Source organism: Capra hircus, chromosome 19 (assembly GCF_001704415.2).
Source record: "Capra hircus breed San Clemente chromosome 19, ASM170441v1, whole genome shotgun sequence".
Classification (NCBI taxonomy): domain Eukaryota; kingdom Metazoa; phylum Chordata; class Mammalia; order Artiodactyla; family Bovidae; genus Capra; species Capra hircus.
This window is the reverse complement of record NC_030826.1, coordinates 30857788-30883862: the sequence shown is the minus strand read 5'-3', so window position 1 is coordinate 30883862 and position 26075 is coordinate 30857788. Positions and strand designations below refer to the sequence as shown.

The following is a 26075-nucleotide window of genomic DNA, read 5'->3' as shown; positions in this document are numbered from 1 at the left end:
TTACATACGTACGTATTACAGTACACATATCATTATATGTGTGTGTATTGCTGAATCCCTTTGCTGTCTACCTGAAACTATTATAACATTGTTAATTGGCTATATTCCAATACAAAATAAAAAGTTTAAAAAGAACAAAAAAGAAACTGACTTTAAGTCTCTAGACAGACCCTGATGCTAAGGACTACAGGAGTTGGGAAAAACAGTTAAGCTGCATCAGCACTTGTCCTGTATCAACTATTGAAACCAATTCTCCAGGAACAAAGAAGATTGTTAGGTGGGTAAAGATACATTAACATCATCTTAGAGCACCTTAACTTTCCTCCCTGACATCCCCGACCCCCAAAGCTACTGGCTTCCTGGTTCTCTTTCCCCACCACCTTTTCTAGAATCTTCCTCAGAGAAGTATTTATCACATGTTTCTTTCCCCTAAGGATCATTTGCACTTTGGAAATCCTTTCTCATTATGGAATGATAGATTCTGGTCATGAGAAAGTTATGCCAAAGCAAATGACCCTGCCATCTGGTTTAGGGGCCATGGTTAGTGTCTATTTGCCTTCAAAATGGACGATTAGAGAGTGTTAAGACTTCCAGAGAGTCTGAAGGATGACTGGATTCCTAGTAAACAAGAATTTTTGTTTTGTTTTATTATAAAGTCTTAGCCTTGGGGTTATAAGTGAGCTAAGACTATCGTAGGATCTTTTAGAAAAATGTACATGACACTTAAACGGATGGTTTCTGGGCCATCCCCCAGGGACAGAAATGTTGCTTCCCGTGTTAAAAGGTTACAGTGATAGAAAGAATGACTTTATCTTTGAAAATGGGGCTGTATATTCTGAATCAGGCTTCACTGGTGGCTCAGATCATGAAAGAATCCACCTGCAATACAGGAGACCCAGGTTCAGTCCCTGGGTCAGGAAGATCCCCTGGAGAAAAGAATGGCTACCCACTCCAGTATTCATGCCTGGAGAATCCCATGGACAGAGGAGCCTGGTGGGCTATGGTTCATGCATGGGGTCGCAAAGAATCAGGCACAGCTGAGTGACTTTCACTTTCTTTTCATTCTGAATTGCAGGTTCAATTTTTTTTAAAGGAGCTGAAAAAACGAATTCAGGCATTCAGGTGGGAAGCCTGGCTCAATCTGAGGAAAAGACAAGGACACTTTAGGGTGGAGGAGCTTGCCCATTGGAGCAGGACACCAGGACCCCAGCTGAGAAAGCCAGCCAGGGTTCTCCCTTCCTCAAGCAGAAGCCAGGCCTCTGGACAATAACAGCTTCCTTGATAGCTGAGGGATGCTCCTGGCAGTGAAGGAAATACTCGGATGACCAAAGAGAGGATTAACCAGCTCGGAGGAGAGGTTTCCAAGCTGAGAGTGTGAAGTGACAATGGCTATACACAAGCAGAACAAAGCCAGGCTCAACTCCAGTGCACAACTTCTGGTCTCGCAAGGTATCACTCCCTCACCATACCTGTTACAGTCAGTGTTCTGGCCTGAGAGAGAGAGGCTGTTGGTGGTTTTCTAAGCAGGAGTAACAGAAAAACAGGTGTCGGCTGTGAGATGTAGCCACGAGGCACCCCCGAGTCTCCTTTTGTGTCAGTAAAATCAGAAAACCTGGTATTTACCATAGCTAGGACATGGAAGCAACCTAGATGTCCATCAACAGATGAATGGATAAAGAAGCTGTAGTGCATATATACAATGGAATATTACTCAGCCATACAAAAGGAACACATTTGAGTCAGTTCTAAAGAGGTAGATAAACCTAGAACCAATTATATAGAGTGAAGTGAGTCAGAAAGAGAAAACCAAATTTTGTATACTAATGCATATATGTGGATCTAGAAGGATGGTACTGATGAACGTCTCTGCAGGGCAGCAAGGGAGACGTAGACATAGAAAACAGACTTGTGGGCACAGTGGGGGAAGGAGAGGGAGGGACGAACTGAGAGAGCAGCAGGAAACACACATATTACCATATGTAAAACAGATCGCCAGTGGGAATTCGCTGTGTGATGCAGGGAGCCCAAAGCTGGTGCTCTGTGACAACCTAGAGGGGTGGGATGGGGAAGGAGGTGGGAGGAGGGCTCAGGGAGTGGGGGACATAGGTATACCTTTGGCTGATTCATGTTGATGCGTGGCAGACAACAACGCAGTATTGTAAAGCAATTATCCTCCAACTAAAAATACATAAAAACCAAAACAAACAAAAAAGAACCTAAAAAACAGGCCCCCTTTTCTTTCACATCATATCACTGCAGCCCACACAAGCCTAAATTTCCTCCAGCTGGAATCTGTAAACTTCTACCTGACTCAGAAAACAAGCCTGCAGGCTGGAAGAGTGATGGTTGGCTGGCACCCCAAGGGAGAAGAAGGTGTAGGGGGAAGATTTGCTACAGTCACTCAGCTGAGGGCAAGGGTGGGGACTTCTGCCAAGGGGAAGAAAAACCCCACAGTGGGGGCTGGTTCTCTGTCAACAGCCTCCTTGTGAGATGTTCTAGTTTATTTCACCTTCCTTGTTGAAGAAAAACTGGTCTTGAATAAAACCTGGGCGGGGGCGTCGGGGGAAGAAGACAGTGGGAGTTTCGCTCTGGGATTGGCAGAAACACAGACGCACAGCTGCGGAGGGAGCTGGAAAATGTAAACACATCTGGAAAGGCGCGTGGACCAAGGAAGGAAAATACGCAGAGGCCAGGAGAACAATACACAGAAAACCACCACCCTGAGTCGCTGCTTTGCTGAGGGTGGAGGAGGAGATCCAGAGAAGCGACAGCCAGGAGAAGGGTGGGGACCATCAGTGCCAGTGGAAGGGTTACTCAGAGGGCTATTTCTACAGCTGGTCTCTGAGAAGCTTCCTCTGTCCCTATGCCATGTCATAAGATAGATGCCATGTCATAAGATGTCGTAAGAATTTTATGACACGTCGTAAGATGCCACTCATTTGAAAAGACCCTGATGCTGGGAAAGATTGAAGGCGGGAGGAGGAGGGGATGACAGAGGATGAGATGGTTGGATGGCATCACCAACTCAATGGACACGAGTTTGAGTAAGCTCCGGGAGTTGGTGATGGACAGGGAAGCCTGGCGTGCTGCAGTCCATGGGGTCGCAAAGAGTTCGACATGACTGAGAGACGGAACTGAAGATGCCACTGCCTTGCTGGTAGAAATTCACGCATGTTGAAAGATTGCCGCTAACAGGCTGATGCATGGGGGTTCCCTGGATGAGGTCAGCCTCCGCCAACCTTTTCTCTAGCTTTTCCTTCTCTTTATTCTTCACAGATCCCTACCGCTGTTTGTACATTATTCTCTTTGCTTTTTATACTTCCTTCCATCCCCCCAACCACCCTCTACTGGGCACTCTGTACCCTGCACAACTTCTATTTTCACACCATTTATCACTTTTTATTAGGATATATAATTATTCACGGGTTTTGCTGATCATCTGTGTCTCCTGTACTAGAATATAAGCTCTGCTAGAGCAGACATTTTTGTAGGTGTTGTTCATTAATATATCGCAAACACTTGGAATAGTGCTTGACACACAGAAGATGCTCCATAAACATTAAATGAAGAAATGAATACATGCGAGGGGTCTCTTAGCAAGTCCGCCAGTTTAACTTTCCATAGTCTTCTAAGTCTGTAGCTCTAGGCCAAGACTTTCTTCTGAAGTCTAGTTCGGTAGAAACCCCTGCTTACTGAACCCCTGCCCCTGGAGTTCCTGTGGATCCGTCACTGCAACATGAAACGGCAGTTCATCATCTCTCCCCTGATCTGCTCCTCTGCTCACAGTCCCCATCTGGATACATGGCTGCCATTTAACTAGCTGACCAACAGGGAAACCAAGGATGGTCATCTGTGACTCTTCCTTTTATCCACACTGACACATTCTCCCAGTATCTAACAATGCATATCAGTTACTTCTCAGATGCTCTTTTTTTCTGTGCCCACAGCATGACTCTTGTTCAGGCTCTTGACCAAAAGCTACTTGTTAAAATTTACACCCCCTCCCCCTTCCATGGTATAGAGATATTTCTGCGAAATTGCTGTTCCTCTCTCTCTTCTTCTCTGGCTAGATTTGGAGGATGATAAGGCTGCAGGGCACAGGTTGGCAAATTTATAGCTGGTGAGCCTGCTGTCTGTTTTTGTAAATAAAGTTTTATTGGAACACAGCCATCCCCATTTGTTTATGTATTGCCTGTGGCTCCTCTTCCACTATGATGGCTGAGCTGAGCCGTTGTGACAGCTTGGAGAGCTTGCTTACTATCTAGCTCTTTAAGTTTGCCACCTTTGTGCTAGGGGATGATGGAGTAGCAAGATCAAAGGAGTCTGTGTGCCTGAAACGTTTGCCATAGAAGAAAACCCTCTCTGGACCATTTATAAATAGGAAATAAATGTCTGTTAAGTAGCTGAAATTCTGTGGTTTGGTTAGCAGCTTCTGTTATCCCAACTAATAACAAAAGAGATGTAAAATTCGCAAATAAAACATTAGCAATTTCTAGGGGGGAAATATCCATGTAGGATTTATTTCCAGAAATACAAGGATGATTAAGAAAGACAGTAGTACCATGTTCCTAGAAGGCGGAAACTCAAATGGTCATCTTTTCATGAACGTGGAAAGCACTTTAAAAACTAAGCATACATCTTGCAAGCTACTGTTAATAATGGAATAGAACAAACACTTCCTTAGAATATCTGCTTATAGCCAAAGTCAGTATCATATTTAGAGGTGAACGACTGGAGAAATTCCCAAGGAAGACTGAATCAAACAAAAGTGTTATCATCAACATCACAAATAAAACTGGACTAACTTTTTGGCCTATCCAATATATAACATTATAATACTGTTTCTGAAGCACTGACAATATAGCAATAATAATAATTTTCTTCTATGTAATATATCAATAATTATTAAATTATATATAAAGCTGCATAATGTAAAGACATAAATTATATGTGCTTCATATAATTCATACATATAATTTTATAGGTTAGATACACACTTGTATATTTTATGTATAATAAAATATATATATTATTAGACTTCTATACTATACTCTGTTATTATTTATATATTATTTATAAAACAAATAGGTAATTTATAAATAAAATACACAAAATTATATATAATTTGTGCTATGAACATACTGCATGTAACTTAAAATGATATTTTGCAATTTACTAATAATTCCTTGATGTTTCTTTTCAACAACCAGCCAGTGTTTCCAGACTGAAAGGAGAAACAAAGCAGAAGGCACATCTTCATTATTTGCAGATGATGTGATTATAGATCCAAACAATTTAAGATAAAACAAGAAACTACTGGAACTATTAAGAAAATCTTCAAAGTGCCCCAGTTACAAAATAAATGTGCAAAATTAATAGGTTTCCCACACTCAAGCAATAACTGATATGAATTTATTTTTGAAAACCTTACCATGGGAAATTTTTAAAAAAGGCTTGTGTAGGTGAAAAGAGATTCTATCTTTTTGTCACAGAAGAATTCATATAATTTAAACATATGAATTCACCATAACTTAACCTATAAATTCACTGCAATCCCGAACAACATTCTAACAGGATTGAAGCTGGCATATAACAAACTGATCCTAAATATCACCAACCAGAAACTTGTCAGAATAGCCAAGAAACATGAGAAAAATCAGGCCAATGTAAAACATCCTTGTGAAGACAGAGATCAAGACACATTATAAAATAAACCACTAACATTGTGGAAAAAAGAAAAATAAACCTTGTCTCCTAAACCATGCACTCTCATATATAAAAGTATAAATACTTCTATATTTCAGCATAAAGACTGAAATATAAAAATGAAGTATAAACATGTTAGAAAACAGAATAGGTGAATAACTCCATTCTTGAGCTAAGAAGTGTTTTCAGTAAGCAATAACATTTGGAAACTCAAAGAAAAAGATTAAGAGATTGAACTATACAGAAATGAAAAACTGCTACAGGGAAAACGCACTACACAGAAAATCAAAAGACAAAGGACAGAAACAAAACAAACAAAAAAGGTAAAGGACATGTTGATAAAAGGATACGTAATATTTGTGACAGATAGAGAATCAGCTTTTTAAAGATACATTTTGTGTATATATGTATATACATATATATATATATATTTTTTGGAGGGGGGCTTCCCTGGTAGCTCAGACAGTAAAGAATCTGTTTGCAATGTAGGAGTCCTGGGTTCGATCCATGGGTTGGGAAGATCCCCTGGAGAAGGAAATGGCTATCCACTCCAGTATTCTTGTCTGGACAATTCCCTGGACAGAGGAGCCTGGCGGGCTACAGTCCATGGGGTCGCAAAGAGTCAGACACAATTGAGTAACTAACAGTTTTCAACTCACAGAGCACAAACTGGGCTTAGCGCCCAGTTCTTCCCACCCGGGTCCAGAGCTCTTTCTGTTCTGCCAGTCTCCACCCTTTTAAAAGAGAGAACCAAGGGGCATCACGACTCCAGAGTGATGGATTCCCATGGGGGAGACGTTCTGACCTGGTTGACCAGAACCACCCTGGTCTATGTCAACCTGACGTTGGAGGGGGGTGGCTGGGAATTTCTTCCTTGTTCCTGGGATTTCTGGGAACATTTTGGGACAGTAACCCCTGGATAGACTCTTGTTTAGTGAGACGCCTTCACCCCTAGGACCCCAGCACTTCAGAGCCACGGCTGCCTCCAGACCCCAGCACGGAGGAAGCCTGCCATTGGTGCTAACTACCTTTAATGGCCTCCTTCACAGCGGAGTCCACAGGGAGTATGTTCTTCTCCACCAGCTCCAGCGGCCCCGGCCGGAGAGCAATCTTTTCGTTGAGGTCATCTGCGAGACGGGCTCTTTTCAGCTTCATCTGGGCAGTCGGAACCGATCTTTCTGCAGTGGAAGCTGAGGAGTTAAAATCAAGAGGACTGGCTCTAGAATTTGATGTCATTTTTGTGGTTTTATTTTTATTCTGTTTCTTGCTTCTGTAACCCACACACTCTGACACATTGTATGCCACCATCCTAATAAATTTTCGATGCAATCATCCTCATTTCACATGGACTAGCAGCAAAGACCAGACAGTTCCAAATAAAGGCAAATTGAAGAGCATAGTAGTGTCAGAGAAACTGGCTCTGTGAGGATTTGGGGAGAAAAATGTGCAATCTGTCGATTCTGGAAGTAAACAGTCCACAGGGCCTGCCTCTTTTACTGACTTTAAATGACAGTATTTGCATGCCCATCCAGTCTGTATGTGCGTCCCTCGTGGCTCAGCTGGTAAAGAATCTGCCTGAAATGCAGGAGACCTGGGTACTACCTGGCCCATGATGAGCTGGCAGTAAATATTATCTATTGTTATAATTGGGGCTTCCCTAGTGGCTCAGCGGTAAAAAAAAAAATTTGCCTGCAATATAGGAGCTGCAGGAGACGAAGGTTTGATCCCTGGGTCGGGAAGCCCCTAGGGAAGGAAATGGCAACCCATTCCAGTATTCTTGCCTGGGAAATCCCATGGATGGAAAGCCTGGCGGGCTACAGTCCATGGGGTTGCGAAAGAGTCACACACGACTGAAGGGACTAAACAATCCAACCCAATTGTAACAACTGCGGTAGCATGACTTCTTAAGGGTTTCAGACCTGTTGAGGTTGTGATACTAACTGATTCAAATGTCCTGATCTGGTTGTAAAAGAGAAACAGTTTTGGAGGGAAATGGTTATTTAATTAAACAGGGATTTAAGAAACTGAATATATCCAACAAAACGGTTATTTAATAAAACAGGGATTTAAAAAAGAATATATTAGCTTCTCATCACTGGGAGGGTGAGAAAGATCACTGACAAGCTCTCAATCGCTCTTTATTACTCTCTGGGTGAGGCCCTGGCTTACTTCTGTGCAAGAACATGGAAGAGAGTCCTGAAAGCCAGTTGTTGCAATAAGGCAGAACTGGAAGTTAGGGTTCCATGAGAGTTTGCCGCTTTCTGCTCAACTCTGAAAATTTAGAAGGCGAGATCTTTCCAGGCCTCATAGTACCACTGTTCCATGAATGTGTGTGTGTGCTCAGTTGCTCAGTTGTGTCTGATTCTTGGGGTTCATAGCCTGATAGTTTAATTCAAGATGGTAAAGATGCAACAGATAACGTTCCTTTTTTGATTACGTATTCTTATACATTACTGTAAGCGCAGAAAATGTTAAAAAAATTATGCAAAAGAAATGAAAGCATTGGGAAACCTCTTCCACTTAGAATCTACTGTTTTTAATTATTGGGTGTATTTCTAAATTATTTACACAGCATTTATTGTTAGGTCTTTATCTTTTCATCATAGAATCTGACTATAAATACAGTTTATGTATATACTTTGCTTTCCTGAATTTGACTGTGAATATAGTTTTGTTTTCTGGTCTTCTCAGTAGACATCATTTTGTAAGCCTTGCATGCTCAGTTGCTTCAGTCGTGTCCAACTCTTTTGTGACCCTATGGACTGTAGCCCGCCAGCCTCCTCTGTCCATGGGATTCTCCAGGCATGAATACTGGAGTGGGTTGCCATGCCCTCCTCCAGGGGATCTTCCCAACCCAGGGATCGAACCTGAGACTGCTGCTTTGCAGGCAGATTCTTTACTGCTGAGCCACCAGGGAAACCTTTTCGAAACTAAACATTTATTACTGGTGTGAAGGATGGACATTTTAAAGGAAGTTGATATATGTTGGACATGCCCTGTGTGCTCAGAGAAAGCTGAGCAGTGGTGCAGCTCAGATTGGACCCCAAGTGTGGTACCTTCTGGGCCACCATATGGCTTCTCGATTTGACCATCAACACGGCCTTGAATGACTAGATCACAGCTCAAAAACCACTTTGGAATGGAAGCAGCTCCTTTCTAAGAGGACTCAGCCACTGAGCAGAGACAAAGAACCTTGAACAATGGTCCCTGTTCCCTTCTCACTGACTGGTACTGGTTTAATGATTTTAGGCAGCCCTACCTTGGAGTATGTGCATTTTCACCACGGCTGCACGGTCGGACCTGCTTCTTGCCTTGCGCTTCAGGGTGTCTTCAGGCTGTTGGACACAAACATGGAATCAATTCCACTCAGTATCATACAGCTGAATCATCTAATTTTAACTTTAAAAGAAACCCCTTTTCTCTCAAAAGGAAAAAGCATTCCTTTCTTACAAATGAAACATGCAAATATCCCTGTTCTACATTTTGATGAAGGAGGACTCATCTAGTAAAACCTCTCTAGTAATTTCAGGATGGAGAAATAAGATAAAGAGGTCAAAAGCTTTGGTCCATCTCAGCGCTCCAAACTTAAAGGGCAGACAGGTACTTATTCATAAAATACTAATAAAACTGATATCATCATGCTGCTTATATTATAGCCAATCTTATTTTGTAAAGGAGTCACAAACTAACTAGAGTCAGGGATTAAAGGTAACCTCATCCCATCCAGTATAACATGACACCTCATGTCCTCCTCCTGTTTTTCCCTTGAGTTTTCTCTCAGGATGTGAAAATGAGGATCCTGCAGATTGAGACCCACATTGACGCTGCAAGGACACTTACAGACGTAGTATTTATTGAGTCTTAAAGTTTTCTTGATGATGGAGTTGTCTGCAGAGATGGCGTGGGCTGTGGCAGAGTAATAACTGGACTTCAGGGCCCTCATTTCTGGGTTCTGATCTCAGTGTATTGGCCCCTGAAGAGGGGTCTGGGGCTCACTCCAGTTCGGATGAAAGGCTGTTATTCTCCAGGCAGCAGGAAGCACAGCCTCCCATGAGCAGCCCTAGGGAGTCCTGGAGCTCCGCCGCTCTTCCCCGCTCCTCTACCCTCTTGCTAGCCGCCAGGCTAGGATTCTCTAGCAGTGGCCTCCCAGGAGAAGGGCCTGCTGGTCTTCCTTCTAGGTGCACTGCTGATGCTCCCTAACTAGCACTTACAGTCTCGATAAATTCAAGTTGCAGAGACTTGCTCTGAAGGTATAGAATACATGCTATTCCCCCCCAAATGCTAAAAGAGAGATAAACAGGCTTCCTTCAGCCTTCCATTGTTGTTTAGTCACTCAGTCGTGTCCGACTTATTGGACCCCACGGACTGTAGCCCGCCAGGCTCCTCTGACCGTGGGATTCTCCAGGCAAGAATACTGGAGTGGGTTGCCATTTCCGTCTCCAGGGGATCTTCCCGACCCAGGGATTGAGCCAGCATCTCCCGCACTGGCAGGCGGATTCTCTATCACTAAGTCACCAGGGAAACCTTTTCGCCTTTAAATAGCCTCGAATAAGCCCCGTATCCGCAGGCCTTACCCTACCACTGAGTTGGATTTAAAATCATCTGCTCATCACTGAGAAATGCCTGTCATGAAAGAGAGGCCAGCTTGCCAACCCACCTCACCTACCTCATTTCATGTCTCTCTGAAAACCCCTTGCAGGGATGCCCCTACCGACATCAGAAAGACTGGGGACATTTTTATTTTTTTTAAAAAAAAGCTCACCAATAGCAGTTTCGAAGCCAACATCATTGATCCTATTTCCACAGTTTTCAGAGCCTAGGAGGAAGATTCCACACAGTGTGGGGGGAGGGGACCAGCCAATTGTAGGAGAAATTTGCCCAAACTTAGCACCTGGAGATCCATAGCCTGGAGTCTGAGATAAAACAGATGGGAGGTTTGCAGAAAGTTACCTTGGCACTATCCAAACGCTTTCTCTGTTCATGGAATTCAGGTGGGCTTTTCAGGGCTGAAACAGAAAGATACAGACGTGAGCAGGGGCCTTGGGGCCCGGGGCAGCCTGGCGCTGTTTGCTGGTGTGCTCGCTGAGCTGTGCACGGGGGCGGGGAGGTGATCGCCTTCTTCAGGCCACAAGCAGTTGAAGAAGAAAGGCCTGGAGGTCACCAGCTTCCCCGAGGCCGGAGGGCACAGAGAAAGGTGGACGTCAGCCTCAAACAAGAGGAGCAGCAGGGGCAGAATACGCGATAGGAAAAGGAGTGGCAGAGATGGGGCATTCCAAGATTCCGAAGAGGGGCAGGCCCAGGGCGTGGACAGGCGATGCTCTAGTTTTAGGAAGATGGGGAGGCTGGGGTGACCACCACTCTCTTTGACTTTGCCCTGCCCTTGAGCGCAGAAGTCTGGGTGGAGGTCAAGGTCAGTGGAAGGGCTGTGATCCATGTTGTGGGAGGCAACTTATCCTTTTGGGTCAGGGAGGTGGCTGGTCGGGCAAGAACATGCAACCAAAGGGTGTTGAGAGAGAAGCATGGAATGAGACTTTGAGGGCTGGAAGGGACCTTGGAGATGGTAAAATAATGGGGAAACTTAAGGCCCCTGGAATGGGATTGACTTGCCCAGGGTCACACAGGTAGGGCTAGGAGCCTAGGTCCTCTGACCATCTAACTTCTCTTCAGCTGTGATGCTCAAAACACTGGCGACTGATAGACATGGGCACTGGTCCATCACAGTCCACAGCAGCCAGAACCAACCTGGACCAGACGCCAGCCGCCTTCTCTCCACAACCCCACTGCTTCTCCTCCTACCAACTCCCAGCAATGCCTCACGGGGATGAACTTTTGACTTTGCTTTTGCAAAAATCTGCCTTTCCTTGCCTTTCCTGATCCCCTGGAACAATCACAATGCAGAGCCATAAATAGTAACTTCTCATCAGAAATGATGAGGTTGATCAGCAGTTGCAGAATTGCATTGAATATTCTCCTGGACTGGAGGTCTGGACAAGTGGGTGGATCATGTGATCCAGAATTCTAATATTACTTCAACAGATGTCAACTCACAAGCTGCAGGCAAAGAAACAGTCTTCCAAACGTTGGCTGGCATAAAAAAAAAAAATTGGATATCTAGCCAGATGGGCACTTGGGGCTGTGTGTGCGAATGTGTGAGCATGTGCATGCGTGTGAGTGTGTGTGTCTCATTCAGCCTCAAAACCATGCCTCATGTAGGCCCAGCTCTTGGACGGGCTTGTTGGAGAGAAGGGAGATTCCACTCTGGGCAGTTGGTCAAGCCCATTATCCTTGGATATTGCTTGGGGAGCTACTGAGGCATCTCTCTCTAGACTTTCCTGTCTCACCCAAATGACTGCAGAGTTGACCAAAGGAACAAGCAGACTGGTCCCAGCTGGCTGCCTTGTGTCAAGGAAACTGGACAAGTCCTTTTCTCCTCAATCTGACCAGAGACTAAGGGGCTTCCTTTTTATAGGAGAAAAAAAAAAAAAATTGTTGCTTGACCACCACATCTCCCATCGATCTAACACCTCCAGTTTCTCTTTGCTGCTTTTCACTCTTAAAAGGAACCTCCCTGCCAACTCTGCCCTTTTCAATGGCCTCTTTCCCCTCCCTGTCCCCTGACTCAGTGGCTCTGGAAAAATGTGCGGATCTGCTGCATTGCTCATACATTTTCTCTGACTTGGGTCTGACCCCCATCCTGAGTCAGGAGGCTTGTCTTTATTTGCCTTTGATCACAGCTGCAATTTACACTGATGGAGTTCTGAAACCATTTCCCATTTCCCCAGGCAACCAGATCCTACAAATCTGCTTGAGGGCCACTGGGTCCTGGTGAGTCTGTGCCATCTGAACCCATAGGTCTTCACCTGTGTCCAACAGTCTCGTGGTCACCTAGGTATTACATACTGATGTGGCTTAATCCCTTCCACAATCCAGAAAAGGAGTTGATTTTAGTGTGGCCTTCCTTACTAAGTCATTAAAAAGAGTGACATAATTTTTCCTTAAGAAGCAACCCTAAGGGGACAGCATGAATCTATCTTGAGATGGCTCTTACATTCCAAACTCAATTGGTTTTAATCGGGTTCAGGGTTTAGGGGGAATTTATCTGCTTCTCTTATCCCTGAGGCTTTTCAGTTCTTATTAGTGGAGCTTATTAACTCTTCCACGAAATGCTGCATTTCCTGTATCTTAGCCTGTAGAGTTACAATTCATCACTCTTTGGTGGTAACAGTTCCCCTGTGAAATGACTGAACAGTCCAGTTCTCTGATGCCAGGCGCACAATGGTCTTCTGGAACCTTCTGCCACAGGGTGGGAGAGGCTATGACCATTCAGCAAGGACTTGGGAAGGAAGCTAAAAAGATTCACACACTGGGTTGTACCCCACGCTTTTCTTTCTAGGACTTAAAGGATGTTACATGGGGCACTGGGTTGGCCTGCCATGGCCTCTGTGATTGACATGTATCTTTTCTGGGATTCCAGAAAAAAGAGTTTCAGCCCCTCCCTCCAAGGGCCAAGGAAAGTGAAACTGCATCCCAGAGCACCACATTGACTTTTTGGAAAATCCTCCTCTGCTGACAGCCCTGGGAGTATCAAATGGCAACATTTTGTATTTAAGGGACATTGACATTTAGGATTGAAACAGGAATTTGGATTGCTAAATTAAAAAAAAAAATAAGTCAGTGTGATTCCAAATTAAAATACAGTTGTAAATTCAGTCAGCCACACGTCTCACTCATCCCCTGGGAGGAAGATGAATCGCTTCTCACAGGGGAATTCTTGTTCTCGATGAGGAGTTTAGTCACGGGCTATTCCTATTTCTGTCCGCGCAGCTCCAGCTAATTTGGGTCAGCAGTGTGTATAAACATTTGCTTACTTAGAGCTCAGGAAAAGATCCCAAGATAAGAACAGACCTCCTGCGGTGGTCCCCTGCTTCTAACCTCCTGCCTCCAACAGGGACCCGGAAAAAAGAGAAAACAGGCTGGAGGGCCCTTGACAATCTGTTAGGGAGAGAAGCCTGGGGCTGGGGGCAGTTCTGGTGGAGGAGGGGGGGCCTGCCTTCTCCCCTCCGGCTTGGAGGGGAGAACCCACCTCCTCCTCTGGTGTTCAGGTCAGGACCAAGAGGCTGCATCCAAGAGCTGGTATTCTGGGGCAGCAGCTGGGGCAGTGGTTCCCAAAGTGTGGCCCTGGACCAGCATCTTTGGCATCATCTGGAAACCTGCCAACAGTACCAATTTTCAGGCCCCACCCAGACCTACAGAATCCAAAGCTTGGGTGAGAGGCGGAGGGACAGAGGGTCTGTGTTCGGACAAGCCCCCCAGGGGGATTCTGGTTCTCTGTCATTTCCATGGCAAGTAGGTCCTGATCTGTAGATGGGAATCTACAGATGTACTTGGGAATCAGAGACTTCAAAAAGGGGTGCCTGATGTCTACGACTGATTTCTCAGTATTTCAAAGAGCTGAAGAAAAAGGGTGTGTTTGCTCAGAGAAAGGCTGCTTAGTTTCATAAACTGCCACTTTTCATAGTTGCTGCCTAGAAGCAGAACAACTTGGTTTAGAACTGCTTGTTCTCATCAAAAAGCACTGGCTGGTAAGTTTATATGCCATTAATTAATCAAAGACAGATATATGGATAATAATTCATATATATAGGGGTTTGGGGGGAGGAAGACAAAACTGATTTAAATACAAGCTCTACAGTGAGGTGAAGTGAAGTGAAGTCACTCAGTCATGTCTGACTCTTTGCGACACCGTGGACTGTAGCCCACCAGGCTCCTCCGTCCATGGGATTCTCCAGGCAAGAATACTGGGGTGGGTTGCCATTTCCTTCTCCAGGGGAATCTTCCTGACCCAGGGATCGAACCCAGGTCTCCCGCATTGCAGGCAGACGCTTTAACCCCTGAGCCACCAGGGAAGTTCTACAGTAGTCATGGGTATAATTGAAGTCTTGGGTGACTAAAGTTTTGGGAGCCATCCCTCTGGGTTCTGTCCTTGCTTTGCCATCTATTTCTGGTGCAGCCTTGAACAAGTCTAAGAGCCTTCCCATGTTCTCAGTTTCCCCGCTTACAAACAGGTTTAGCAATGCTTGTCCTCTTGACTTTGCTTTTTTTTTTTTTTTTGGTCATGCTGTATGGCATGGAGGATCCTAGCTCACCAACCAGGGATCGAACCCGCACCTTCCTGCAATGGAAGTGCAAAGTCTTAACCACTGGACCACCAGGGAAGTCCATTGGCTTTGCTTTTAAAGACAAATTGGACCAGGAGTATTTTTCTTCCAAACAAATGGGATCCATGCTATGCACGTGTGGTTAATACTTTGGAAACTGTCTCATCTCTTTAGGGTGGCAACAGATGGCCCATTGAGGACCCAAAGGATAGTCGCAGGGGGCCTGAAAATTGCCTTTTCCCAATGGAGCTTTGTAATATTACAGCCTGGCTTGCATGCTTAGGGAATTCAATGCCTTCTACACAAATACTCTGGAATTTCTCAGAAGGGTCCACAGATACATTCACGTGATGCCTGCATCACTAGCGCACTAATTTTTAAGGAGCAAGGAACTAGAGATGAAGGAAAGAGTTGGGGGAAATAGAGAAGTTAGGATTTTGGATCCAAATGGGCTTGGTATGAAAACCGAGGAGGCTTTTTTCCCACTCCACATTTGAGATGTTAGGAGGGAGGGAAGGAGGACAGATGATACCCTTGTGCCGTGTTCTGCTCAAACAGCCAACAGTGGGGGTGGGGGCGGTGCTGTGGGGAGAAGCCAAGTCAGATGAAGGCATTGAGGAAAGGAAGGAAGACTCTGCCCCGCCAGCTTCTCAAAACTATCAAGACGCTGCGTGTGCTGTGGGTGCAGGGACCGGCCCGTGACGCCTCTCGCTATTCAGGAGGAGGAGCACAGAATCCAGGGATTTACCAAGGCTTTGCCGTAAGTATGTGGCTGCGGAGGCCTGGATTAGTCTGCAAAACAAATAAAGGCAGCACCATTCACACACAGCTCATCGTATCTTTCCATTCATCGACATCCATCAGACCAGGGAACCAAGCTGCCCAGATGCTTCTTTCTGGCCAGCGGGCTTTCTTTGAGTCTCGGCGGAGAAGTCGCAGCCTTTTGGGTGCCCCCTGGGCTTCTGTAATCGACTTCAGTTTTCTAATGCCATTTTCTGGATTCCAGGACAATCAACTCAATGTTCCTGCTTCTCTCCCCTGGATTCATAGAGATCAGCCCCAGTGTACTAGCAGAAGGAGAGAGAAAGTCATTTCTTTCCTTCAGGTCTCCCAGAAACCTACTCCATGTAGTGGTGAGACGTTGTCCAATATTATTAACAGGCATAATTAAGCAGGAGAATTGAGAGAACATTCTAGACGGGAAGCTCTTTGAAACAGAATTCACATCTAACTCTTCGGTGTTCCATGGGGCTTTTCTCCCAACAGATGGTCAAAATATCTACTGAACTGCTCTATGACTTTTTTTTTTTCCCATCGAAAACTCAGAGCTGATTCTCTTTCTGCACTAAGAATTCTGAAGGGGTTGGAATAAAACAGTATTTAAGATTGAACTCAGGAGGAATGTGTTAGTCACTCAGTCATGTCCTACTCTTTTGTGACCCCATGGACTGTAGCCCGCCACACTCCTCTGTCCATGGGATTCTCCAGGCAAGAATACCGGAGTGGGTTGCCATTTCCTTCTCCAGGGGATCTTTCCTGCCCAGGGATCGAACCCACGACTCCTGCTTTGCAGGCAGATTCTTTACCATCTGAGCCACAGCATTTACCCTCCAACCCAGGAGATTGGTGCCCAAAGAGAAGAATGTAGTGGAGAAAACCTGCATGAGAAATGATGACCAGACCTGAGCCTGCCCACAGGTGTCCAGGAAGGACAGGAGGTTGGGCTGTGTCCCAAAACAAGAAAAAATGAGAACCCTGATGTCCTCTTGCAGCCTTGAGCCTGATGGGGATGGTGGCAGAGCCATGCTTCTGAATTCCAGTTGACGGTGACAAGTAGGCAATTTGAAACTTTCCTCTTGAGATTTAGAGGTGGGATTCTGGAAGGGAGTCTGAACCATAAATTCTTAAAGTAATATTTCTACACTAACGTCGAGAGGCTAGTTCACTCAGGTTTACCAACTCTTTTGAAAATGTGAATTTCACCACTGATATTATAAATGTGAAAGCAATCTTAGAAGCCAGCCTGGGGGTGTGCTTCTGGCTGAGAGCACTTTTGTACTGTTTAAAGGGGCTCTGTGCTGGCTGCTACTCCAGGATCAAGAGATGCAGGTTTTGGCCTCAGCTGCTGCAATAGGAGGGGACTTCAATTTCTTCTTTTTGCAATGGGCAACGGCCTTGGGTCAATCTAATGTACAACTCAAGACTAATTCTGTCCAAGGAGAGCAGGTGTTTCTGTGAACAAACTAAACCAGCAGGGCTACCTGGTAGTAACAGAAGGACAATGAACAATTCACCTGGCCAGCAGCTCTCCACTAGAGCAATTTATAACAAGTTTGAAAATTCAGGGGGAGTACTGCAGTTATTTCCGGTGTTATGGACAATGTGAGGCTGTGTTATCATTTTACTGTGCATGCGTTTAAAGTCTCACGGTTTAAGTTTGTAAATAGGATCGCTTTGGGCTTTGGCTTTGGGATGTTTGACGCATCTCTGAGGCCTCTCCAATCTCAGTTTCATGAAGGTTAGAGACAGTGAGACATGGACTAGGGCAGGGTTTTCAAACTCTGTTTGAAGAGGACCCTGGGGAAGAGAAACGGGGTTATCTAAGGGGGTGAGGGGGGGTGAGTGAGTGGGGCAGAGGCCCCTGACCCTGTTCCAGCCAGTATGTGTGTGTGTGTGTACACACATAGCACACAATATATTTAACTATCAAAAAACACCAAAAATCACCAAATTACGTGATCTCCAATGACTGTCGGCTTTCCTTCCCTCCGGTCTACTCACTTTCTTCCTCCTTTCCTCTTTTCTTCTGCTTCAGAAAATTCAAATGATAGAAGGAAGACATAAAAAGCCCTCTTGGGAAATAGAACCGGTCCCACCTTCTGTGTTTCTTGTCACCTTTCCCCCTAAAATCTTGAGCTTCTACAAAGTACAGTTGTGCTCACGGTGGTCCCCACAGCGCCCAGCATACCAGCCTGCACAGAGTCTGGGTCCTCATGAAATATGTTGAATCTGATTGAGTAGAAAAGACCCAGAGACTGTGAGTTCCTGCTTCCTTCTCTAGAGCAACTGCCTTTACACACGCGTGCCTGGTGGTGGTGGGTGGCTCAGTAAAGGAACTAGTGTTTAAGCTCTGGGTCAGTGGGGTTAGCATCTGGGCTCCCCATCTCAGCAGGTGCAGAGGCTTGTCTGGATCTGGCTTCCCCAGAAGTGCGGAGTCCCTGAGATCTAGGGGCTGGGCCTGCATGGAGCTGGGTGCACCTGCTGTAGCTCTGACAGTTTTCTACAGCAGAAGTGACACCCTTGGAGAGGAGGTGGCTGAAGACTATGGGAAACTGATGCTGCTTCATCTACCTTTCTCACTTTGCTGAATTAAAAAGGAAACGTCACTGCATGACTCATAGGACTTTCCCCCAGCAACTGTCTTCAAGACACAATGGGCTATGGGTGCAAAATTTCTGTTAAGCAGTATTTCATTAATATATACACTGTCTGATTCTGGAAATCCTAGACAAAATGAAAAAAAGGGAAAGTGTTAGTCACTTAGTCCTGTCCAACTCTACGATCCCATGGACTGTAGCCCATCAGGCTCCTCTGTCCATGGGGATTCTCCAGGCAAGAATACTGGAGTGAGTTGCCATTCCCTTCTCCAGGGGATCTTCCTGACCCAGGGATTGAACCTGTGTCCCCTGATCTGCAGGTAGATTCTCTACCATTTGAACCACTGGGGAAGCCCCACACTACCTGATTCTGGAAATCCTGGATAACAACATATTCTATTTCCTTTGGACCCTATTCTGCAAATGGACATTAAATTTGCATACCTTACAGAGGGGTGTTATGTAAAAATGAGCCATTGGATTCATTCCTGTTTTTATTAGGTGTCTTATTTCTGAAATTTAACTCCAGAAACTTCAAAAAAAATTTTTATTCTCCTCCAAATGGCAGCTGCAAGACCCAGGTTTGGATTATTTAAACATGTAGGTTAAACTTTAAATCAGTTGTGAAGAGCTTGAGCAGATGTAAAGGTACTGGGTCTCTCTACTTCAACTTCCTTTCCAGAATTAAGGAAAGCGATGCCCATGAAGGATTGCTGTTGTTATTGTTTAGTTGCCAAGTTGTGTCCAACTCTGTGGGACCCCGTGGACTGTAGCCAGCCAGGCTTCTCTGTCCTTGGGGTCTCCTAGGCAAGAACACTGGAGAGGCTTGCCATTTCCTTTCCAGAGGATCTTCCTGACCCGGGGATCAAACCCAAGTCTCCTTCATTGGTAGTTGGGTTCTTTACCTCTACGCCACCAGGGAAGCCCCCATGAAAGAACTGATTATTTTAATCCCACTGAAACTGACGTATTCATCTTATATTTGAGGGCATGCGGTAGAGACTGTGGTCTGCTGAGAGGATCCTGGTGGATCTACACTTGTCTACATGCACTGTTAGTGAATCGTTCTTCTAGATGGTGGTTAAACAAATTCAATTCTACACATTTGCAACAGGATTCAGAAATAAGACTGGCCTGGTCGGCTTTGAGTGCCAATGTATTTATCTGACTTGAAGCCTGTAGACTCTGGGTCTCTCCTGTGTTTGAGCACCTGCCTTGCTGGGCTGGCTAAGATGAAACAGGCCACACAGCCTTGTGCCTTTGGTTTCTCATTCTAACTGTACATTTGATCGAAGCAGCCTTCCAGTTGCAGGGTGAGATCTTTCTTTTGTGCTTAGCAAATCGCTAAAAAAAGTTGTTCTGCCATAGGTCACCTGCTGTTTATTCTTTGCAGGGCTGAGCCACGAACAAAGAACTTCACCTGAACTCCCAAAGGAAAGAGTTTGAAATATTCTTAGTTCTTTTCTGGTTCTGAAGCACTGACTATACTTAAAATGTTTAGACTTTGGATCACAGGGCACAAAGGTTACTAATTGTAGGGCATTCAATCAAGGGCAAATGCTTGCTTGTTGCATGCTTAACTATGAAGTCACAGTCTGGACAAGGACCTGGATTTCTGCAGGAGTCATTATGGATTTTGACTTTTAAAATTTTAATTAAAAAATTAAAAAATGTAACTTCTGCGGGAAGAAGTTAGAAAGTGTGACCTAAAGGAGCTTACATGGTGATTCCATTTATTTGGTACTTTTCCTGTTTTTATAGCTAACCAGAAGGTAGCTTCAACTGCTAAACTTGAAGTTTTCAAGTTTCAAGGTAGGAAATTTCAAATATACCTTCCAAAAGATAGGATAATTCTTCTTTGACCCAAATGATGGCCAGTAATTCAATTTATACCATTTATACTAGAATGGTATTGCTGCTCATTATTCCAGAAAGGAAGCAATTGACAATATTCAATTAACTGGGGACTCAAGTACTCAAATAGTTTGAAACCAAGGAGGTGAGAGAAAGATGATACAATTGATGCTTCCAGGAAGAATAGTGATTATGTCCAATTCTAAAAATAGAGGGGGATGGAGGCCCATAGAATTGTGTTTGTCTTGTAATCAAATCCACTACATTAGAATTTTAGGTACAACCTCTGTGAGTAAAGGGAAGCCCTGGCAGGTGAGTAGCATTTGGGACAAAGCCTCTAAGGTCTGGGATTCCTGCTGACCCAGAGTCTGTGAGGATCTGGGGAGATTGATCCATGAAATTAGATTATGACCTCTGAGGTGCTTTCCAGCTCCCAAATTGCATGCCCTCCTGCCACCCCCATACAGACCAGTCCATAAGAAGCAGAGCTACTCACATGGTACGATGCCTTGGTTAGCCAGCTGTTCTTGGGTCCTTCTCTGCTGGAGTCGTAACTGTAAAACTTAGAAAAAGAAGTGTTAGTATGTGAGCTAGGCTAAGACTGATTGCGGCCACTTCTATTTGCCTCGTATCTTTTTTTGCCTGATCACTCTTCTCATATTATTTCTAGAATAGTTCTGAAAGTCTGAAGTGTGTGAAGGACACTTGCATTTTGTTGTAGACATGGACGAGAAAGGATGAGAGAAGCTGAGGGGTTGCAGGGTTGTCCGGCAAGTGAGTGGCCACCAGAGACTGGAAGTCCAGTCTCCTCCTCTCAGTGTGACCCTCTGTCTTCCCCGCTATGCTACCTGGGAGATGAATGCCACCAAATGCTGCCGTGAGTTCAAAACAGGAGACAGAGTAAAGAAAGTTTGGTCTCGGAAGTATCACCTGGGTTCCAATCCCACCTGGGACTGCCCTTTCCTGGGTGGATAACTCTGGGCAAGTTGTTCAACCTCTTTGGCCCTCAGCTTTTTCATTTGTAAATGGGAACAATGCCCTGTGGGATTGCTATACTTTGATTAAAACACATATGCAGGTTGCTTAGCAGAGTGCCTGGTACCATAAGTCATCAATAAATGGTAGTATTGGGGCTTCCCTGGAAGCCCAGTGGCTAAGACTCCATGCTTCCAATGCTGGCGGCCCAGGTTTGATCCCTGCTCAGGGAACTAGATCCCTCAGGCTGCAACTAAGAGTTCGTATGCCACAACGAAGCTGCAAGATCCAGTGTGCTACAACTAAGACCTGGCACAGCCAAATAAATGAATGAAATAAACATTAAAATAATAAATGGTACTATCATGAGAGTCTGGAATTCACCTGGGAATTCAGAGAAGGGCCAATGGAGTCATGCTTCCGTTAGAAAATGTAAAACACTATAAACTGCACAAACTATAAATTATGGAACTTTCTGTTACTACCTGTAGCACAAGCAGATTACATATATATCACATATATTTATGTATATCATATATATTTATGTATGTAACATATATGATATATGAGTGTAATATTTTTATGATTTCCTTCTTCTCTTCTCACTTAACCCCCTAAAAGAATCTATCTTTGGACACATACATTTTCTCAGGGAGATTCAGAGTTTGCTGTCTTGATTCCTGGGTTTAAGATGCTCAGGATGAGAATAGAAAGAGCAGAAATTTTCAAAAAGAGGGACTTGTTTGATCACCTTATAATGAAAAGAGAGAACAAGCATTGCTTTTATGAAGAGAAAATTAGAGTGGAGAGAAGAAAAATGAAAAGGCTATACAGCTGTCTTTCAAGTTCATTTACTGTTCCACAGTGAGGCTTCAGAGCAAATGCATTCGTAAGATATACTGAGACGAGCTTCTCTGGCGGCTCAGTGGTAAAGAACCCACCTGCCAATGCAGGAGACACGGGTTCGATCTCTGATCTGGGAAGATCCCATATGCTGTGGAGCAACTAACCCTGTGCCACGTGCTGCAGAGCCCGGGAGTTGCAGCTACTGAGCCCTAGAGCCTGTGTTCCTCAACAAGAGAAGCCACCGCAATGAGGAGCCTGCACACCACAAGGAATAGGAATAGTAGTCCCTGCTTGCCACAGCTGGAGAAAAACCCGTGTAATAAGGAAGACCTAACACAAAAATATGTAAATAAATAAACATAAAAAACCAAAATATTCTGAAAGGGTAATGAAGACAGGTAATTTTTACAGGTGTTGCTATGGGTTTTGAACTGGCTTCTCGCCAACCTTCATGGGAGAGACCAATGTTGCTCAATTGCTATCAATTCCTTTTGGAGGCTAGACTGTGCTTCGCTGAACAGTCTCATGTGACTCCATCTTAGGACTGAACACACAAAACAGAATCAAATGAAAATACAAGATTTACAGTAGAATATCTGAAGTAAAAAAAAAAAAAAAATTCACCAAAAGGCCTAACAAAAGAATGAGTATCAAGTCAGGACACTTGAACACAGAGTAACCTGAAGAAGAGAGAGAAAATGATGAAAAAAGTGGTCAGACCCTCAGGTTCCTGCACCCCAGTATCAAAAAGTCTGTTAATAACATCATCTCATTCAGTTTAGTTCAGTTCAGTTCAGTCGCTCAGTTGTGTCTGATTCTTTGCGACCAAATGGACTGCAGCATGCCTGGGTTCCCTGTCCATCACCAACTGCCAGAGCTTGCTCAAACTCATGTCTGTCGAGTCAGTGATGCCATCCAACCATCTCATCTTCTGTCATCTCCTTCTCCTCCTGCCTTCAATCTTTCCCAGCATCAGGGTCTTTTCCAATGAGTCAGCTCTCTATATCAGGTGGCCAAAGTACTGGAGCTTCAGCTTCAGCATCAGTCCTTCCGATGAATATTCAGGACTGATTTCCTTTAGGATTGACTGATTTGATCTCCTTGCAGTCCAAGGGACTCTCAAGAGTCTTCTCCGACACCACAGTTCAAAGGCATCAATTAGATCATTAGATCTACTTGATGTATATATAATAATTGGCTCACTAGAGCCCCAGAAAGAGAGCAGAAAAATAAATAATTGCCACAGCTCCCCAAATTTGGTGAAAAACAGAAATTTACAGATTCAGAAAGTTCAACAAACCCCAAACCAGATATAGTCACAGAAAAACCACACTTAGATTCATCATAATCCAATGGCTGAAAACCAAAGAGAAGGAGAAAATCTTGAAAGTAGCCAGGAAAAACAAAACATTACATAAAGGAAAACATTGATTTAAATAACCACAGACTTCTCAGCAGAAATCAAAGTTCAGAAAATAAAACAAAATGAAAACCAAACAAAAACTATCAACCCAGAACACAGAATATCCTCTAGGAATGAAGGTGAAATAGTTCAGGTAGAGGAGAAAATCAGACAATTTGTTTGCTAGCAGACTTGACTACAGTAAATACTTAGGGAGATTCTTCAGGCTGAACGGAAATGATATCAGAAGGAAATCAGGGTATTCAAGAATGACTAGAGTATATCAGAAATGGCAACTAGCTGGGTAAACTGTAAAGATTATGCTCTTCTCACTAGCTAAGTGAAGCATGGCTGGTCACCCAGCACCCTTGGCGTTGCCCCTCTTGTCACCTGGGAGCTTCTGTAGTCCTTCCCTCCAGTGAAGGACTGGTGGGCAGGCTGTCAGTTCAGCGCTCCAAGCCTAGAGGGAAAGGCCAGACGGCCAAGGGCAGGATGATCCTGGCAGTGGCATCTGTCCCTGGGAAGTGTCTCCGGGTCTGGCAAAGCTCCAAGGCTAGAGGTGGAGATTGAATGACCACATCCCTTTCTGCGCCTGCTTCCTGCTGCACCTGGGAGAGTCCTGACACTGGGCCAAAACCGTACCGCCAGTGGCCTGCACCTTTGGACGCAGCTGTCCTCAGCTACTGCCCGGCCTCCATTCCTGATGGTCTCTTCGTGCTTTACTTCCCTGCCTGCTTTCAGCTTGCTGTGGTCATCTGTGTCCCCAGAGCCCTTGGCAAACCTCCACCGCTCCACTGTAGCTAAAAATACTCTGAGCAGAGGGTTGCTTTCCAGTCCAAGCCTAACCCCTGCTCCCCGGTCCAACCAGCTACACACTACAGGTATCCATGAAGCTCTCTCTTCACTTCATTTGAGGCCATATGGTTTTCTTTGGGAGGTGAAAGGGAGGGAGTTCTTGATATCTTTTCCACATCATCCCAACGTGCTCTCATATGGTTCTGGCATTCAAGTGTCAATCTGTTTTAGCTTTCAGAAACAAAGCAAATTTTCCCCCTCTAGTTTTGCATTCTTCTAGTCATCGTTATCAGAATTGAGAGTCCTGTGTTTATACTCCGGTTGTTTCTTTTTTTTTTTTTAAGTAAGTTTCTTTATTAAAAAAAATAAAAATCTCTACAATGTTATATTTAAGGACAAAACGAGATAATAAAAAACAATGTGATATGTCCCCTGAATGCTAAAATAAAGCATGGTGATTACCGTGACCAATTTGAGTTAGGCAACATTTATGTCATTCTAGAAATTTCCATAAATTGCCTAGGAACCAATAAGTAGATCTGAGAAGATATTAAGTTTAGAACAAGAAGGAATCCTCAGTACATGCTGTTCTTTTCTACACAATACTGAGATTAGTGATTTTATCTAATCATAAAAATATCAGCTCTACTATATTAAATTCTCTTCAAGACTGGTATTAGTCCAACTTAGTTTTCTTGGTGGAGAAGGAAATGGCAACCCACTCCGGTATTCTTGCCTAGAGAATCCTGTGGACAGGGGAGCCTGGTGGGCTGCTGTCTATGGGGTTGCACAGAGTCGGACACGACTGAAGCAACTTAGCAGCAGCAGCAGCAGTGTTCTTGGTACAAACACAGATGTTTATACTAATCAAGTTGCTTCTTTATTCAGAAGTTCTGGGCTCTCAATTCTGATTTTCTCATTTTTTCTGGCTTTTCCTGTCCCAGTTCTACACTATTTGAATTATTCTAGACTTAAGCATAGATGTTCATGCCTGGTAGTGAGGATCTTCTATCAACCTTCTTTTATAAACATGTCGTGACTACTCTAGCCTGCTTTCCCACCCGCCCCCTCAAATGAATTTTAGGATGTGAGTAGCAAGTTCTGCCATCACCGCAAGAACCTACCTCTCTGGAAGCAGAGGGGATACATTCCTTTAATATTCTATAATTATAAGTGTGAACCCTAACCAGCCAGGGAAGCATTATCCTGTTTAAGATTATTAAAGAATATATAGAAACTTCAGGGTCAAGGATAGTGCAAGACCAGGAATAGGTTCTCTGAATGTAGCTGGGACTGAGACTGGATACCCAACTCAAAAATGGGAGCTAGAAGTACTATTCACAGTAGCCAAGATATGGAGATAACCTAAATGACCATCTACAGATAAATGGATAAATAAATCTGTGGTATATACACACAATGGAATATTACTAAGCCATGAAAAAGAATGAAAAAGACTGCCATTTGAAGCAACATGGGTGGACCTCGAGATTATCACACTAAGAGAAGTAAGTCAGAAAGAGGCAAATAGCACATGATCTCACTTGTATGTGGAATCCAAAATACAACACAAATGAGCACACCTGTGTGTTGGGCAAACACGTAGGAAACAGACTCCCAGTTGCCAAAGGGTGTTGAGGAAAGGGATGGATTGGGAGTTCAGGCTTGTAAGATGCAAACTAGTATAGAAAGAATGGATAAACAACCAGGTCCTACTGTACAGCACAGGGAACTATATTCAACATCCTGTGATAAACCATTGTGGGAAACAGGATGAAAAAGAAGGTTATATATATGTATATACCTGAATCAACTTCGCTGGAGAGCAGAAATCAACACATTGTAAATCAGCTCTACCTCAATAAAATACATTTTTTAAAGATGGTAGCTAGAATATGCGGAGAAGGCGATGGCACCCGGCTCCAGTACTCTTGCCTGGAAAATCCCATGGACAGAGGAGCC

At 44.3% G+C, this 26075-nt stretch overlaps 1 protein-coding gene across 4 annotated transcripts in view; it reads right to left on the bottom strand.

The window, feature by feature from the left end:
• Positions 1 to 26075, bottom strand: part of MYOCD (myocardin) — an 84140-nt gene that overhangs the window by 32190 nt on the left and 25875 nt on the right. For 2 of the 4 annotated variants that reach the window (XM_005693583.3, XM_018064674.1), the window contains exons 2-5: positions 20592 to 20657; positions 10657 to 10712; positions 8966 to 9041; positions 6735 to 6896 (exon numbers count right to left, since the gene is read on the bottom strand). In XM_005693583.3, the coding sequence (XP_005693640.1) occupies positions 6735 to 6896; positions 8966 to 9041; positions 10657 to 10712; positions 20592 to 20657 (360 nt within the window). Of the gene's footprint in view, positions 1 to 6734; positions 6897 to 8965; positions 9042 to 10656; positions 10713 to 15612; positions 15657 to 20591; positions 20658 to 26075 lie in introns of all 4 variants that reach the window. The other 2 variants (XM_005693586.3, XM_005693584.3) reach the window with 2 other exon arrangements.